We start from the raw sequence: 18,212 nt of genomic DNA on the forward strand, positions 1-18,212 counted from the left end.
AGACAGAGAGTGCAAAAAGGAGCACCGGAGTCTGAGTGGGTGTTAAGGCAGTGTGAACAACTCCACACTAGTGCTGGGCGATTTTCACAATTCACTCGGTTAATTCGAATGAATATCCACGTTTTAACGGAATTTTCAAAATGTTGTAATCAAGATTGTACTTTTTTTTTTTTTTTTTTTTTAAATATGCATGCATTTTAAATTTTTAATTAAAACACCCATAAATCCAATTTAAAAGTTTAAACCAATATGAAGGAAAAACACAGCCTTCTTATCCTGATAAACACCTCCTACAGCCTGCACTACCTTCAATCACTGCACGCTTAAATTAAAAAACAAACAAACAAACAAACAAAAAAACGCCAAGATAAACAGGCAGCACTTGGCTGAGCTGCAAATATGACTTCAGAGATATGGAATTATACAGGTTTGAAAGGCAGATGAACAAGATTATGTAAAATATAACGCTGCATTACATCCTATGCGGTAATTCGCTGGTCAGAATTACGTCATTTTCGACTTCGACACGTTTGACAGACGAGGTCGGATGAGTGAGGTATATTTTCTTTCCCAAACAGCAAACTGTTTGGTTAGTGTTTTAGATGTGACAAACGCGTACGTCTGTATGTTGATTAATCTAAAGCTGATACTCGTATATCCAGTATAACTCATTTAAAGCTGAGAAGTTTTTCATTGTTTATTTCTGATGTTGTGCACAGCCATTTTTTATTTATTTTTTCAATTTTTTTGACGTCACTCTGTAAACAGGGAAGGAACTCGGATTTGAGAAGAAGCCATCTCCAGCAAATAGTGCAAACAATGTTTTTTTTTGTTTGTTTTTTTTAAATATGCTTTCTTTAAATATTCTTTATTTAAAAGGGTCATTGGTTGCACCATTTGCTATAGATGGTGCTGTTACTATTTTTGCACCCCTACATTTTCCAGACTCCATTCTAATAAATGCAAAATTATTCTATTTATTTATAATTGCATTATGTAAGAAAAAAAAAATTGAAATCGTAATCGAGAATCGTTCATAAAGTTGAAAAAAAAAATCTAATTTTTTTTTCTTTCCTGCAATATCGCCCAGCCCTACTCCACGCCTCGATTCACTCAGCTTTACTTTCATAAAGCTTTACTTTCATACAGCTTTCATCTTGGGAAATGGAAGCACACACAGATACACACATACACACACATACACACACACCATTCTCAGTTTTGCTGATTTAGTGTGAGGAAGAAGGTCCAGCAACACTTTCTATGAAAGCCACATATATAATAAACAATGAACACATTCATAACACGTCCTAATGCATTCATAAGGCATTATACACTGTGTTTAAAAACAACTATTTATGAAAATGCATCACAGTGTGAACATTAATTATTACTGTATATATGTCTACTAACTGCTGTATCGATTATTATTATTTATTATTAGTTTTATCTCAATAATTACAGTCACATTTCAGGCTTTGTGAAAATCTAACTCACAAAAAAAATTGATCAATTATTATAAATATGTAATATGATAAAATATTATATTATATATGTCTGTTTATAATATAAATTCTGCCACTTTCTGTTGCTAATAAAAGTTAAAGTAATACTCTTAAAAAAAACTTGAGTTCAAGAATTGGACAAAAGTTAAATGCACAATAAAAAAAAAAAGGTCTGAGTATGTATAATCTATAACTAAATATAGTATACATGCTGGGTTTCTTTGACGTTGGTGATATTCACACTGCTATAAAGTGCATTTTCATAAACAATTTGTAGAACGCCTTATAAATGCATCATAACCTTATAAATGTATTCATGGATCCATCATTACAGATGTGGTGATATAGAAAGTGCTGCTTTCTGTGCAGCATTTGGTGAGCACGGCCATGTCTGACGCTTATAAACCCCCGATTAAATCCAACAAAGTGATACAGAGAACCACATGCGTATTTGGTATCATTAAGTGCATGTTACTGCGAGTGGATCTCGCAGTAATAATCATTCAACAAGCACTGACAAAGAATAAATCGGATTATAAATGACGTGAATGTGCGGCTGTCTACATATTCATATGCATATCATGTATATTTCATACCACTCCTATCAGAGGTGCATAGGCTGTATTGACTGTATTACTCGTTTTAAAATCTGCATAAAGGAAGTAATTTCTGACCTGGAGATGATTCAATCACCTGATATGAATTTTCCTTCTTTTTTTAAGCAATTCATCATTAAAATTCAACAAAACCATGCGAGGAAAAAAAAAAAAAGCCCTGCCGGTAATACACTAATGGTGGGTCTTCTATAAGCACCAATAGCAATATTTGGCATTTTGTGAAAATTAGACAGTGGTGGAAAGTAGATATGGAATACTAGATTTTAAATGACAGAACTATTTGATTAAGTGGATCTAGTTACACTTCACTACAACTGTGTACTGGTTGGTGCTGCACTTTCCTTTATTGTGCCTATTGTCCTTTTTTTTGTAATTGTTGTACTGTCTTATGCTGTTTGCACACGTGTGCACATGTGAACTTTATGTAGTCCTGTGTAGGACTGTAGTCTTATTTAGTTCTGTCTATGTAGTCTCATGTAGCACTGAGTTATTTTATGTAGCACCATGGTCCTAGAGGAATGCTGTTTCGTTTCACTGTGACTGAACCAGCTGTATACTGTTGAAATGACAATAAAGCCACTTAACTTGACTTCATTAGCACCTCCTTTGTTTTTTAAAAAAAAAAAAAAAAAAAAAAAAAAAAAGATGACTTTGTGAATTTAGTGCTAATTTTTCGCCAACTGAAGTAACTTATCTAGATTTAGAGGTTCTCTCCACCACTGGAGAACTTCGAAGTCAATACAAAATGTCATTCCAATGTTTTGGTAGATTTAAACGAAAATTTAATAGATGTAAAAACCTGATTTAACATCACTGTGATCTAAAAAAATCGAACGTCACTGTGATCTATCACTCCACGAAGGATGAACGTTGTTTGCGCTGGCCGTATGGACACACAAGGCGTACTGGGAATGGGGTGGAGCATAACTGGGAAAAGGGTGGAGTTTGATGGGAAGGAGGGGATCGATTGGTCCGTTGGTGGGTGGGCGGTGTCGTGATTAGTGCAAGCCGTTCATGATGTGTTTCTGGTGGATGTCCAGCGTGCTGCTGTGGTCCTGGTTGTGCTGCGCCGGGCTCAGGTCCTCCTCCCAGAGCTGGGCGTTCTTCCGGATCTCGTCCAGAGAGTACTCCTTCAGGATGGTCCCATTCTCAAACACCGTCACAAGCATGTCCTGCGCCACACACACACAGAAAGGTTTGTAAGTGGTGGTGTTGGAACATCACCATCTACTGTACTGGGATGGTATTGGCAGAAATTAAGCATCAATTGCATAGAAACCACAATGCAGATTTCAGAAAAATGTTCCAATTTGGTATTGTTTAATATCAGCTTCTTTAACCTGTCTTGGTTCAGTGTGTTTTTTTATTAAATGAACAAACAAGAGGGTTTTTCTTCTTCGTTCACAGGATAGTTATATTATGTGAGTGGTTTATATCTAAAGCCAATGTGCTAGCAACACGTTACTAATCTGTGAATTTTTACTTCTCACCTCCTCCGGTTTGCCTGCACCCCGTTCCACTGTCTCTATAAACCCATCTGAGTTTCTCCTCAGTGACAGACGACCGCGCTTCGAACCCTTAGACGGATCTGTCACTGGCTGCTTATACACGTCCATCTACGCACACAAATATTTACACATCAGACATAAGACTCATGTATGACATCTCTCATGTAGAAAAAAAAAAAACGTAACTCACCCCCTTCCCGCTACTCTCCACGTAGCTGCATTTAAACGCACAGTTCAGTGTGTCTCTGTTGATCTTCTGCAGCAGGGCGCTTCCACAGCCGAAGAATACGTTCTCCGCGCTCCAGCCCTCGTCGCTGAGCTTCTTCAGGATCTGGGAACAGCAACACAGGACACAATATCGTCACGCTTACGTCACCCTGCCATGATTTCAAGTCACCCTAAAGGTTTAAGGTTAATACCATATATTTTGTACAATTAAATCCTGAAAATCTCATTGCAGAAGAGAAAAATGAAACCATGTTGAGTTATTGCATCATAAAATCTAACATCCAATCAGGGTCCAGTATGCAAATACAGCCCAGGCAACACTGGTTTACCCTGGAGGGACATTTCCAATTTACATATGCACAAAAATCTGTATTTCTTAAAATCTTGACTTGATTGGAGTAGTTTGACACCAATTTAGTGAAGGCAGGCCAAAAAGTAGTTTTCACCTATTATGTGAATTATGTGAATAATATAAAATTGAAGTGGGTGGAGCTAAATGGTCCTTGAGACTTTTTTTTTTGTTTTGGAGAACCCAAGACAAATTATGCAGGACAAATTATTCATGAGATGAGGCAAAGTGTAAAACCCTGCACTACAGCACCACCATTAGGCCCGTCTTACTCGAGCAGTGAAAGTCCTGATCGTTATTATTTTACCTTCTCGACTGAGCAGAGATCGATCCCATCACCCTGGATGATGCGTATGTATGATGGAAGCACTTTATAGCCTACAGAGTTCAGAGAACAGCTAAAACACTCCTCTAAAATCTTTATGACCTGCAGACAGAGAGAGAGAGGGGAGAGGGAAAAAGAGAGAGAGAGAGGGGGGGGAGAGAGAGAGAGAGACAGAGAGAGAGACAGACTTTTTTATTACACACATAACACACAGCTAAATGTCTCAATGTGACCAAAAAAAAAATGCCAGCAAATGAAAGAAAAAAAAACAACAAACAAACAAAAAACAAAACTGTTCGTCATACTCCTAAATCAGAACCAAGAAACACAAAGCAGTGACATACTAGAAGACATCTCAGACATGCTGCTGCAAAGACAAGTGGCCATTTATTTCCATCCTTCTTTCCTTCCTTATTTCCTTCTTTCCTCCCTTCTTTCTTTTCTTCCTTCCCAAATTCTCTCTTTCCTTCCTTCCTTTTTTCCCCTTCTACCTCCCTTCCTTCCCTATTTCTCCTTCTTTGTTTCTTTCCTTCTTTGTTTCCTTCTTTATTCCCTTGTTTTTTCCTTCGTTGCCTATTGCTCCCTTTCCTTCTTTTCTTCTCTATTTCTATTTCCTTCCTTTTTTGGTTCCATCTTTCCTTTCTTGTTTCTCTTTCCTTTCTTGTGCCCTTCCTTTCTTCTTTCCTTCCTTGTTTCTTCTTTGTTTGTTTCCTTCCTCCCTTTGGTTCTTTCCTTCCTTGTTTTCATTCTTCTTTTATTTCATTCACCTTTTTTCCCCTTTTCTGGTTCCTCCCCTCTTTCTCTCCTTTCTTCCTTCCTTTTTTGGTTCCTTCCCTCTTTCTCTCCTTCTTTCTTTCCTTCCTTCCTTTTCTGGTTCCTCCCTTCTTCCTCTCCTTTCTTCCCTTTTTGGTTCCTCCCCTCTTTCTTTCCTTCCTTCTTTCCTCCTTCTACTTCCTTACTTCCATGTTTCTCTCCTTCCTTCATTCATCCCTTCCTTTAAAAAGGAACAGATCATTTCTCAAACAGAGATCCTAATGTTGAATTTTTACAGCAACCTAAAGTTAAATGATGTGGCAACTCCAGGCTTCATGATCAGTCCAAGTGTAAAATGCAGCAGGAACCACAAGTAGACTGAGATCTCGCTTCTGCAGATGCCCTTCGAATGTCCCAATGTTATTCTCATTAGAAGACTGTAGCACTAAAAGAGCATGCAGAAGTTGCTCAGTGAGGACTGTTCATATGGAAAGGGAAATAAGGAAATAAAGAGGAAATAAGTGGAGCAGCATCATGTGGGAATCTGAGAGACTGAGTCTGGGCTGTTGCTCTCACAGTGCAGGACACTGTACTAACATCAGCCCCTAGTGAAAGTATGAGTTCAGTCTGTGCATAATGGGTGCATTTCCACTGTGGGAATACTGAAAGTGTGAAAAGTACGCTAGGCTGTTCTTTCTGCACTCCAGTAAATACTTTTTGGCGGAACAGGAGCAAAAGAGGTGAAGCTTGTCCTGGTCATCACTGATTTGTCCAGAGAAAGCTTGACTGAATGACTAAGAAGTAAATGTGTTTATTAACAAATGTTAAATTTGCTACAAGTGACATTCGCGACACCATCAGATCACCCTGGAGTCTGGACATCACCCACCTCCAGCAGCGTCTCTGTGGGGTCTCCCGAGTCGGGCCGGATGACGAGGACGGCGTCTTCGCTGCGTTCCATCACTCTCTCCTTCAGCTTGTCTCCCCAGATGTGCTTGCAGGCCTTGAAGATGTCGTAGCTGTCGCTGACCACTGCCACGGGGCCTGAGGGGAACTGGTCCAGCAGATACTCATATGCGTCCTTCTCTCTGCTCCGGCCCCAGGAGATGATGGTGCTGCAACACACAACACACACACACACACACACACACACAGAGTCTAAAAATCTGATTCTGCAAACGAGGACAGGTTTTAATTCATTTATCTAAAATGATAATACACAATGTCACTCAGATGCTACTTATTATTGAAAAACATAAATTATTTATTTTTGGAAAAATAAATTCTGTTTAGAAATCCATATATGTCCGGATATTCTGGAAAAAAAATATTCTGTTAGTATATAACTGGTACTTTTAGTGTATTTGTGTTTGTGTATTCATGATATTTTGTATAATTTGCCAAATAACAATAACAATTCACACAATTAAAATTATAATTATACATATAACATTTTACCTTCTTAATTTTTAAAAAAAGAAAATCTAAATAAATTATTTCATTAGTTTTTTACAATTTTGTATTTCTATATTTCTCTCTCTTTTGCGTATTATTCTAAATGTGTAAGTATTAATTTTTTTGACTGGATTTTAGGACTCTCTGGTTGTTTAATTATTATTTTTACTTTTTGTAAAATTTGCTGGTTGCTTGCTTTAGCAACTCGTATTTAGCCTCCAGCTTCCCTGCCAGATTAGCTTCTGTGGTTAGACGTGATCACATGAGCAGGGTTGAGCTTCAGTGCAGCTCTGAGGAAACAAAGAGGACGACTGAGTCGATCTTCTCATGAATCTGCCATTTGAAATTGTTCGAATCTGTGGCAATGAGTTACTGGGAGATGAGTCAGTGGCAGATGTTTTTCCATAAGAGCTTCAGATATGCAGAAGACAAGAATATGAAACAGACGACAAGAACATCAAAGGGAAAAATCAGAGAAATGAATAATTAGACTTTGGGTTTGGTTTGGGAACCCAGGTCAGATCATGTACATGCAGCAGAGAGAGAGAGAGCGAGAGAGAGAGAAAGTGTGTGTGTGTGTGTGCGTGTCTCACCTGTGCTCAGCAGCAGGTATGGAGAAACCAGCCATGGGGCAGCTGTAGTAGCGCTGAGCCATGAGGATTCCAGCCACTGTGTCCGTGCTGGAAAAGTTCACCAGGTGAGCGGCTCCACCCAGCGCCGCCGACTATGCATGTGTGTGAAAGAGATGAAAAAGTGCGATGAGCCACATGTGTGTGTGTGTGTGTGTGTGTCAGAATACTAATTAAAGGGATACTCCAGTTTTTCAAACCTGGTTTGTACAGCCATTCAGTACTTATTGCTCATTATTTGGTGGCAAACGATACTGATTCAGTCCATCCGATACTTATTTATGCAAGTCGATATTAAAGTACAATATTACAAATAAATACTGTTTTTACTGTTGCAGACTGTTGAAGTTTCCCAGGAGTACTGCTCATTATTGTTATAGTTCATAAATCCCACAAAGGTCTTGATGCGGTTTCTTTAGCTATGTTCTCTCTGTGTTTATTTTGAAATCAAATCCATGACATCAAATCCTAATTCAGTCCATTTTAGTTCCAGGTTATGACACTACAAAATACTTGCGAATATGTATGCCAACCACTGTATAACTACTGGCTCAACACGAAACAATTCTGATTCAATAGAAACACAGGAAGTAGTTACTTATGCACATAGGGCTAGGTGCAAAGCCAGTACGCAGTAAAGAAGTACGATTTTGTCGTGTAAGAATCAGGGAGTGCCTGTGAATGAAACTGTCTAATCAAACTGAACATGCTTTTCACAAATATGGCTGAAGCAGGTGAAAGCAAGTCTTCGTTAATGCTCTGTAAAGTCCGCGTAATCAGGAGCAGCAGCTGCCGTTTGGCAGAAGAAGCCCGAGGGCTTGTTGCTCTGGATTACAAATTGTATTTGACGCAAACTGAAGACCTCTGAATCTCCCAAAGAGCGACACAGAGTTTCCATCCAAATCCAGTTCAGTCTTTTCCTCCCCTTATTCACTTCTACCATAGCAGTATGACTAAGATTAATTTATCCATATAAACACATTTATCCATTTACACCGTATAGAGACTGGGGATGATTCAACAAAAAGAAAAAGCCTCTCCGTTTGGGGAATTCATCTTCTCAGTCTGACACCATTATTCTCTTTACCGCACCATTAATCCACTCAGATACACACCTGACAACACACTGACACCCTAACACTCCTTAATGACAACTAGGAGAGACAGAGCGTAGGAGAGAGAGAGAGAGGGGGAGAGGGAGAGAGAGAGAGAGAGAGAGAGAGGGAGAGCGAGAGAGAGAGAGAGAGAGAGAGAGAGAGAGAGATGTCTTTTCCTTTTACCTCTTGCACATATCTAAGAGAGCACGTCTCATTACCTGCACAACGTTTCACTGATCTGAGCTTCTATTCGACAGCTCTCACTTAAAAAGGGCAGATCAGTGCACATCTGAACTCCCAGAAGCCTCTGCACACACTCCGGCACTGTGTTTATCACCTGAGCCAGATGTCCGCTGACCTTTTAGTCACAGAGACGTTCCCTGTCTATTCCCTCCAGTGACATGATTAATACTCAACCCAGTCATGTACAGGTATGACTGACAGCTGTGGAACAGCACATCATGATCTTTAAGGTGCTGTGCAGCAAATAATCAGCCTTGATATTCTATCCGATCTGAGTGATTATTTTGCCAAAAAATATCGTTAATATATTATTAATCCTGTTTAACACACCTTTATATCTACATCTAGATTCAAAGTGGACTCTGAACAACGAGTATGGGTCATTACCTTTACTCAGAACTGGTAGACAGCCAAGGGTGTCACGGAGATTTGTAACAATCTGTCTCGTTTATTAAGCTATATAATAACTCAGTTTCTTACTGATGCCATTCTATTTAGGATATTTAGTCTGATGATTAATAGATTCTGGCAACAAAGTCACAAGCTTAAGCAAGTATGTTTGCAACCTGACTCCAGAATGCACTATAACTGATCATAAGTAAAGAGTTGGAACTTCAGAGCAAACTTGGTCATTTGTTAATTGCAAATGCCACAATCTTGGAACCCTTATTAGATTATGGCATTTGCACACAAGGCATATAAAATTTAGTGATCATTATAAACATAATCAATTTAACGAGCTGTGCTATCAGTGCATACCTCCTGAGAGGAGACTCCTCTGTAGCCGAAATCATGCAGTTTGAACTCCAGCCCCTCCAAACTTCCCGACGTGGCCTTCAGATGCTTGGCAAGGATCTTTTTGAACTCCCGGGAGATGGTTGCCACGGTGATGGGGTACCACATTTGGACCAGCATGGTCTGAGGGGACAAAGAGCGCACGTGGCACATGAGTCAGAAAGGAGAGAGAGAGGGACTGTGTACCCAAAATATAACGACTCCTGCGTTTTATCAACTGCCACGATGGACATGCAGCATGACTAAAACTAACACAGAAAAGGCTGAAAGTCTGAGGACTGGGAAATAGACTGATCCAGAATCTAGGTAGAAATGTAGAATAGAAAGGCCTATGTATGAAGGAGAGACTGACAGACAAACCACCTGACTGACCGACCAACAGATCAATCGACCAACCGACAGACAGACAGGCTGACAAATCAACTGACGCGCCTGATCGACAGGCATTTCAACCAACTGACTGACAGAACAAAAGATTGACAGATCGGCTGATTAACAAACGGATTGACAGACAAATCTGACTGACCATCTCACAGACAGACCAACTGACAAACAGACGGATCGACTGACTGACCGACAGACAGGTGTGTTAACTTACTGACAGACACACCAACTGACTGACAGACATATAGACTGAAAGACAAACAGATGGACAGACATACAGACTAACTGACAAACTTACAGACTAAATGATACAGAACAACTGACAAACTGAGTGAAAAACAGACATACTGACAGACAGGCTGACCAATAGATTGACCAGCAAACAGACCAACTCAGACAAGCCGACAGATTGATCGACAGACATTTCAAGTGCCTGACAGATGGATAAACACACTGACAGACAGAGCGACTGACAGACAGACATATCAATTGATAAAAGACTGCCACACTGATTCATAGACTGACAACCACGTCACCAACTGACAGACAGACAGATTACCTGACAGACAGACTGACCAACTGACAGACTGACCCACATCAACACATACACACTAGCAAACAGCCAGACAGACCAAAAGTCAGATTAATCGACTGACAGACAGGCCAACACACAGGCAGACAGACCTTTTCTTCACGTTTGGGTCAAAACCAACTGCAACATTTACAGACCGAGGACTGCAGTCTACTGCGCAAAATGCGGCTCTTGGTTTTTTACTATAAATCATTTTAAAAGTTATTACAGCTATTATTCTAAACTGTGCAGTAGAATCTGAGGTTCGAGAACCTCGTTGTTCAGGTTCACCAGGCCACGAGTTCAGCCTCACTGACCCCGCACCATTATAATCCAAGTTCTCTGCTGTTTCAGAGCCGCAGCAGTGGCCAAGTATGTGCTGGAAATCAAAAGCCCGAGTCACTGACTTGCACAATGGCACAGCAGGACTGTGTTTAGAACACACCCAGAGCCTTAACCGTTTAGGGGGATGTTTTCTACAGCTCAAAACACATGAACACACTCAAAACACTAGACTACTATATATAGACTACTGATGAAGTAAAGTGACCAGTTCTGTTCTCTCAATTCCTTCAATACATGCGTTTAGTTCCCATGTAACAGTGTTTGGCAAGAAGAAATATAGTTTCATCCTTTCTGGGGTTTTAGGACAACATTAAAAGTACAACCGTATAAATTAATTTGTAGCCTGTACACAATTTGTTTACTACAATTTCTTCTCTAATCACAAATACAGCAAGGCATGCCACGCCCACAATCCCTAAGAGACTAATGGGAAGTGACATCAGTTTTTTGTATCTTAAGAAGTGCATATTTTCTATACGTTGGTAAATATAGGTGTGTGACTGTGAGGGCACCTCAGCTCAGCGAGCACTGAGTACTGAGACACTTTCTTTCCTGTCACTCGTCACCGTCTACAGTTTGCTTGCAAGTCACGGGAACGTCAAAGAGTCATGGCCTAAAAAAACAATTTTTTTTTGCTGTATGTATTCATATTTATATTAATTTTGAAATGTTGTTTATAGGCTTAAACAATACTAAATCTTTAATATATTGAGTTTAGACATTATACTTGACTACATGTCTTTAAGAAAAGAAGAAATGCTGTACCTCTATGTAATTGGTGAGCCAGTAGAAGTCTGGGTCTGTGTTCTCTACAGTGAACAGGACGTTTCCCCTGGGAATGATCTTCCCCTCAGGAACGGCTTTGATGCGGATCGGGAGGCAGCCGTCGTATCTCTGACACACAGACAGACGGAGACGCGACCGTTAGCACAGCAAGAGCTGGACAGAGAAGACGTGTGTGGAGCTGATGAGCTGACTTAAATCCTACCTCCAACAGTTTCCTCCAGCCCTCTTCGTCAAACACCGACTGCTTGAAGTGCATCTGGTAAAACACTTTGGCCTCCTGAATCTTCTCCTCTGTGACGATGCGTCCTGGGGAAAAGTTAATGATGCGCTAGGTTACAAATACACAATTTACACAAAGTGTGTCAAGTCATGCTGGACTCCATGTATTAGAAATTGCTATTAAGACTACAAACATGTCAGATCATGTATTTTATATAGACTTACACCACAATGCTTTTCAGTCCTCGAATCTGATTGGTCAGGAGGTGTCAATTCATTTTAGCGTTTCTATAGTAACGGCTAATTCACAGGGACTGGTACGGTGGATGATCTACATATTCTAATGATAAATGGATTAAAAAGTGTTTTTAATAAGGAATAATGTACAGTTGTTGATATGGTGAAACAACTGGTGAAGAATTTTATTTCATATTCATGGAAGGAGTCTCCAGTACCAGCGCTCTGTAGCAGTCAGTACTTTTTTTGACATGGGGTCTTTAAGACGGAGGACTTAAAGGAGACAAGGTGTGGTTTCTTTGCCTGATGATGCAACGTAACTGATAACAGAAACTATCTAGTTTTGTGGTAAACTGATAAAACATGCGACTGCTGTAGTATAAGAGGAATAAAACATTTTTAGGATGGAAATACAGTAACTCTGTACAGGAGCTCTGCTTTGTGTTGGGATTCATCACACCAACCCGTCGTTGATTAGTTTCCTATGACAGCACGATTTGACTGAATTAGAACAGCTATGTTTTGCAGTCGTACAGAAGTAGCTCGAGTGACATGCTGTGCTCCCGACGAAGGGGTTCGAGCTGGAAAATATAGTGCAGAGAGGTCAAAGGTTGCGCTCTGTCCCTTTCACAAAGCCAAATGAACTTTAAGTGGAATTCACCAATGATTACGCAACGCTGATGTGAAGTGCCTGCCTTACACAAACAGAACTAATTACGAAATAGAGCTTTGTATTATTTCATTATCATATTACGAGAGAGATTAAGCCAAAGTTAAGATGTGCATTTACTGGGACAAGTAAAGGCCTGTCTTACTCAAAAGCAAATCGTGTGTTTTGTTCTGGACTGTTCAGAAAGAGTCCTGCAGTTTGACCTTGTGTTCTTTCAAGGCTCCTGTCAGCAGAGGACACATGCAGGACGTCAGAGGTACAGCAATGCGAAACACATGACAGGGGCAATGGCACGTAACGCTTCAGGGCCACCTTTTTTTCTACACAAAAGCCACAACTCAAGCGAATCTTCGTCTTAAACAAATGCCATAATTCAAAAAAAAAAAGGAAGAAAAGAAAAGAAATGCAGTTTGTCTGTCACAATACTGAGTTTGCAAAACTTGTGACACTGTCGAGGTAGTTTTTTTTTTATCCATGTTTATCAGGATAAACAAAATCAAATATTGATTTAGGATCAGCCCACGGCCCATACGCAGCTGAAAAGTAAACACGTATGCTTTTTAAATATGAAGCAATCAAAATGAATAAACAAAATTTATTTTACAAACATTTTACCAATTGTCATGTGGTCTTTAAAAAAAAAAAGTCTTAAAAATCTTTAAATAAAAAAATATTTTTTATTCGTCATACGTCATAAGAAAGAGTCTAAATGAATATTCATTTCTGTGTGCAGCATCGTCACACGTTACGCTTTCAAGACAAACACCTGCGATATATTTCTTCAGGAGATACTGCAGGCCGAAAAACACCACCTCGTTGAACTGAGCCCCTTTCTTGCGCCGGCACTCGAAGTAAGAATAAACTTTGCTGAGGTCTGGAGGATACTGCTTATAGTGCGTGATCTGAAAAAGAGAAAAGGAAGAGCAAACGTTAAAACAGAAATAATTTTCCTAATAACAGCAGATCCAAAAGTGCTTTATTCCTCTTATACCACAGCAATTTGCCACAATTACATTTTTTTTAATTACAGAACGATATATTTTCTAGTTTCTAGGCTTTTTTTCCTTCTTAAGACAAAAAAAAAATAGGTGCAGCGTGGGATGTCACCAAGAAACGTAAGATTGTCAGGTATCTGAAACTTCCAAATGTTTTCAGTGTGTATTTTTTTTATTAAACAACAACTCAAACCTTCCTCACTCATAAAAAGCTTTGTGTAATAAAAAAAAAAAAAAAAAAAAAAGTATCACGTGAATTCCTGGCAACCCGTTGCGTGTACTGTACACTGGTCGAAAGAACATCAGCACATGTGTCACGAGGAGGGAATGTGAATTACTTACAAAGTGCTCACTGGATCTCCCATGAACACAAATTCACTAATCAAGAGCAACAAGCTTTAACTTGAGTATGAGGCCAAGGGATTTGCAAAATGGAAAAACAGACAAGCCGGAGTGAGCTCCTGTTCGCTAGAATATTATTATTATTATCATCATCATTATCTTCAATTCCATTAACAGACACAGACAATCTGGATTTTCATAAAAAGGTATTCAAAAAAGAAAATCCAACAGTCTGTGCTTTAATAACACAAAATGTTCTGAAAGCACGGCTGAAAATAGAAACCAGAGTTAGTGACGAGGTCAAAGTCGATTTAATTTGAAGCACAAACACTGTTATATAACTATTTGAAAGAGAGCAGGACAAGAGTTTAGGGTGCGATATGACAGACAGATATTAGAGATAAACCTTAGCCAACATCAAGACTGATATGTTAGGTGTTAGAAGAATGAAGGCTGTGAAAATGAATCACTTTCTGAGTGGCATTCCAAGAATCACACTTGAATCAAATGTTCCTTCCACACAGCTTTCAAATCAACCAAAGACAGAGACTATGTAAGCGATAAAACACTTCAGGACGTGCTGTTATAGGAAAATAATCAATGACAGGGTGGTTAAATATAAGCTGCGTTCCTGTTACCACCCTGAAGTGGACTGTTTTCCTATAACACAAGTGTTCTGTTCCTTTTACGCCGCATCCTTTTTCCAATTATTAGCCTATGAATTTCATTTATTAATGCTTAACAGATTATCCGTTTATAGCTACATTTAAAGTTGTGGAATGTTCACGAGACAAGTCAGTTACCCTTAAAGTCTCCAGGTTCTTTTTCTTTCTCTTCATTTGTCCTGATGGAAAACTTACAAAGCACTGACACTGGAGACTCCTTCCATAAAGGTTAAGACGATTCTAAACTTTGTCACGTAACAACACATTTTAAAATTCTATTTATTCTTAGGCTTCGATTATGTGGCGTGTAAATGAGTCGTTACTATAGAAACAATAACGTATTAGAACGAGTGCATTAAATAGTTGATAGATTTATTGTAACACGAAGTAACCTGACTTCATATTTGCTGAGGTGAATGAAACCGAAAAACAACGCAGACAGAACTACTAAAAATAAAACAATTACACAAACACAATACCATCTAAACTTAAATGTAGGCATTAAGTAACCTACAGTTTTGCACGCATAGGTGTTGCATGTCAGCTTGCCTTCGCCAAAGAGAATTCAGACAGAGAGCAACTTTTGTATTACACCTCAGATTTAATATGCTGAAGAAAAGAGCTGGATTCAAATCAGTTCATTGAGTTAAACTCTAAAACAAGTTTGTGAGTATGTGAGGATGTGTGTGGGTGACATTTTAGCCTCTGGGGCTTTCGGATTAGAAAGAAAACATCCTTTGCCATTTGAAAGTGATTAAAGAAGGGGGTTGTCTGACATCCTCCAATTACATCTGACCTTTACTGGCATGTTTCCAGTCCGGGCAGGACGGATAAGCACCATGCAAATGTGGCGTTTGCTTTTTTAACTTAATATGATCCGTACTGTCAGAAATTAAATATTTCGAGAGATATCATATGACCCAAAATGTCATCAGATCACATTAGTTAACCCTTAAAGCTTTACCTTAAGCACAGTAAACCTTAAGCAATGTTTGATGCATGTGATTATTAAAAGCAAATATCAAAAACATATCACTGTTCTTATCATCTCACTGTGAAGAAATTACACTCTTTTTTTTCTCCAGGATTTGTGTATTTCTGAAAACTTTCCAGAATTCCTGTTCAGTTCTTAGTTCATTAACTCCATATAGAAAAGTCAAGAGGTTAAATGGACACATATTAAGGAATCTGTAGAGATTTAAAACATTATTTTCATAAATCTCTATCATTTTCATACCATGTTATTTTTCCCTCTAAACCTTTCCAGAGCTGCCTCAGAAACTTTCAGTATCAATGAGCTGAATACCTGCAATAACAGAGGCCGCATCTCAAACCGCACGCCGCGCACTACACACTACCGTACGTCTGAACAGCACGGGCCCTTTGGTAACCATGGTAACGCACTATTTTGGCCTAACACCTAGCGCGCCACAGTGTGATTTGGAACGCAGCCCATAGCGGACGCAGATTCGCACTTTAATTTCGGTTTCGTTTCTTCGGTTTTGAAGTCCTGGCTTGCACTACGGTCACTCTGAAAACTTACGATTTAATAAGCATTATTAAAAGTAACAGTAATATATGCAACGAGCATAATTTCGCTGTAACCAACCCCCTTAACCACCACCCCCCACCCCACAAAAAAAAAAAAAAAAAATTGGTTAGCCTTCTCTTGTAGAAACTCTGCTGCGCGTATACAGGTGGTTTTACGGTATCCACCATCCGCCTGTCATTTACTATTAATAATAAATATATCGCTTTTTTATGTGGTTTCTGTCAATTATACATAGAACTGAAAATGTTCGTTATTTCATGTCTAATATTTACATAGTAAACCACACTGCTGTTGTTAAAAAAGGCAAAATGAACATTATATTCTGGGAGAAAATGTGTTAACAAATACAGCGTGCATGTGAACTTCTCTAGTGTTTATGTATTAATTAAATCAGACACCACGAGCTTTGCGGTTACCGTAAAACCGTGTGTATACTCGCACTGCGTTTTACCAACGCTAGGTGAAGCTAAAGCTAAAGCGGGCCATTTAAAAGGAAAGAAGCTCGCAGCCTGGCAGCCGTGAAAATATGAATTCTAGGAAACATTATGTGGCTGTTTCAGCGTGACAGGTGCTCGGTCATGTTATTGTTTTTTTTGAAGTAACGCAATTAAACACAGGTACGACCATGAAATGACAAGCAAGGGCAGGCAGGAGAAACGGCAAAGCTAACGGTTAGCTAACAAGAGAAACATTACTGAGAATGCAGCTGTCTATAAGCCCCTTAAGTTTTCTGACTGAAAAAAGATGCAAATTACATCATGTATTTAACTTACTAAGAAAAATAACACATTTATGCAAAGCTTACCTTGTATGAATCCGTCGCGAGTAAAAAATTATAATCCGAAGCTGCCATAGCTGAACTGCGGTGATATTTTCAGAGAAAAAAAAATAAAATAAAAATTCTCGTCCTTGTTTACACCACAATGTGACACTCTGAGCAAATTACACCGCACTAATGCGTGAAAGAAGATGCCCACGTTTACCCGCCGTGCGTGTGTGCGTTTGTGAAAAGGATCCCGTTCAGAGACAAGAGGACACTGAGGAGGCGGAGTCACGTCTGAACGTCGCACGTAAATGCTACAGGGGGCGTGGCGACGAACACCCCATACATATAGAGGCGGAGGGAAAAGGGGCGTGGCCTGAAATGAATACAGTCAGTGGAGGTGTTGCGCAAAAAAAAAAAAGGGGGCGTATCCTGCGGGACTCGATCAGCAGGTCTGGTGAAAGTGACGCAGAGTGGCGCTGAACTGGAAGAGGAGTTTCATGTTCCGTGAAAACGAGAGAGAAACTATGGACTCAGGAGCGTCGAGCAAAGTCCTGCTGTGTCATTACTTTAGGAAATCGTTCTGATTAGGAAGCCAAAAAAAAAAAAAAAAAGATTTAGTATTTGGTTTGATTAAATATGATATTCATAGTGAATGCATAGGTTTCTTTCTAGCTTTGGGGAGGAGGAAGAGGAGGAGGAGGAGGGACACAGATCCAGCTTAGAATTAGGTTTTATACTTAATATTAGATTCATTTTTCTTGAGGGTATATGCAGTACTTCAATAAACATTCAGTATTAACTAGTATTTGGACAGGGACACAATTTTGGTAATTTTGCCTCTGTACTCCACCACAATGGATTTGAAATGAAGCAATCAAGATGTGATTGAAGTGTAGACTTTCAGCTTTAATTCAAAGGGTTTAATAAAAATATTGCGTTAACAGTTTAGGAATTACAGCCATTTTCTGGAGTCCCTCCATTTCCAGTGGCTCAAAAGTAACTGGAAAAACTAGCATAATCATTAATATTAGGATGATTTTTAATTCTTAGATGCAAATCCTTTGCAGTCAATGACTGTCTGAAGGCTGGAACCCATGGACATCATCAAATGCTGAGTTTCCTCCCTCAAGATGGTTTGCCAGGCCTTTCCTGCAGCCGCCTTCAGTTGCTGCTTGT

At 39.3% G+C, this 18,212-nt stretch overlaps 2 protein-coding genes across 2 annotated transcripts in view; one reads left to right on the top strand and one right to left on the bottom strand.

Moving 5' to 3' along the window:
• Positions 1-2,743: 2,743 nt before the first annotated feature.
• Positions 2,744-17,283, bottom strand: nampt2 (nicotinamide phosphoribosyltransferase 2). The gene is made up of 11 exons (XM_026935397.3): positions 17,076-17,283; positions 13,483-13,618; positions 11,793-11,896; positions 11,570-11,698; positions 9,469-9,627; positions 7,334-7,464; positions 6,175-6,400; positions 4,515-4,634; positions 3,821-3,961; positions 3,613-3,738; positions 2,744-3,294 (listed from the first exon to the last, which is right to left on the bottom strand). The coding sequence occupies exons 1-11, from the start codon at positions 17,121-17,123 to the stop codon at positions 3,121-3,123; spliced, it is 1,494 nt and encodes a 497-aa protein (XP_026791198.1). The 5' UTR covers positions 17,124-17,283; the 3' UTR covers positions 2,744-3,120.
• Positions 17,284-17,490: 207 nt separating this feature from the next.
• cadpsa (Ca2+-dependent activator protein for secretion a) overlaps positions 17,491-18,212 on the top strand; it is a 128,943-nt gene continuing 128,221 nt past the window's right edge. Inside the window, exon 1 of the mRNA XM_053227190.1 lies at positions 17,491-17,764. The gene's annotated coding sequence lies outside the window, so the exon portion shown is untranslated. The remainder of the gene's footprint in view (positions 17,765-18,212) is intronic.

This window comes from Pangasianodon hypophthalmus, chromosome 20, assembly GCF_027358585.1.
Source record: "Pangasianodon hypophthalmus isolate fPanHyp1 chromosome 20, fPanHyp1.pri, whole genome shotgun sequence".
In the NCBI taxonomy this organism is placed as follows: domain Eukaryota; kingdom Metazoa; phylum Chordata; class Actinopteri; order Siluriformes; family Pangasiidae; genus Pangasianodon; species Pangasianodon hypophthalmus.

Excerpts from the sequence above, each read along its gene's own strand:
- nampt2 (XM_026935397.3), bottom strand. The coding sequence starts at position 17,123 with ATGGCAGCTTCGGATTATAATTTTTTACTCGCGACGGATTCATACAAG. Across the intron at positions 11,897-13,482 it reads CCTGAAGAAATATATCGCAG|GACGCATCGTCACAGAGGAG; the intron begins GTGTTTGTCTTG and ends ACTTTTCCCCAG. Across the intron at positions 6,401-7,333 it reads ATACCTGCTGCTGAGCACAG|CACCATCATCTCCTGGGGCC; the intron begins GTGAGACACGCA and ends TGTGTGTTGCAG.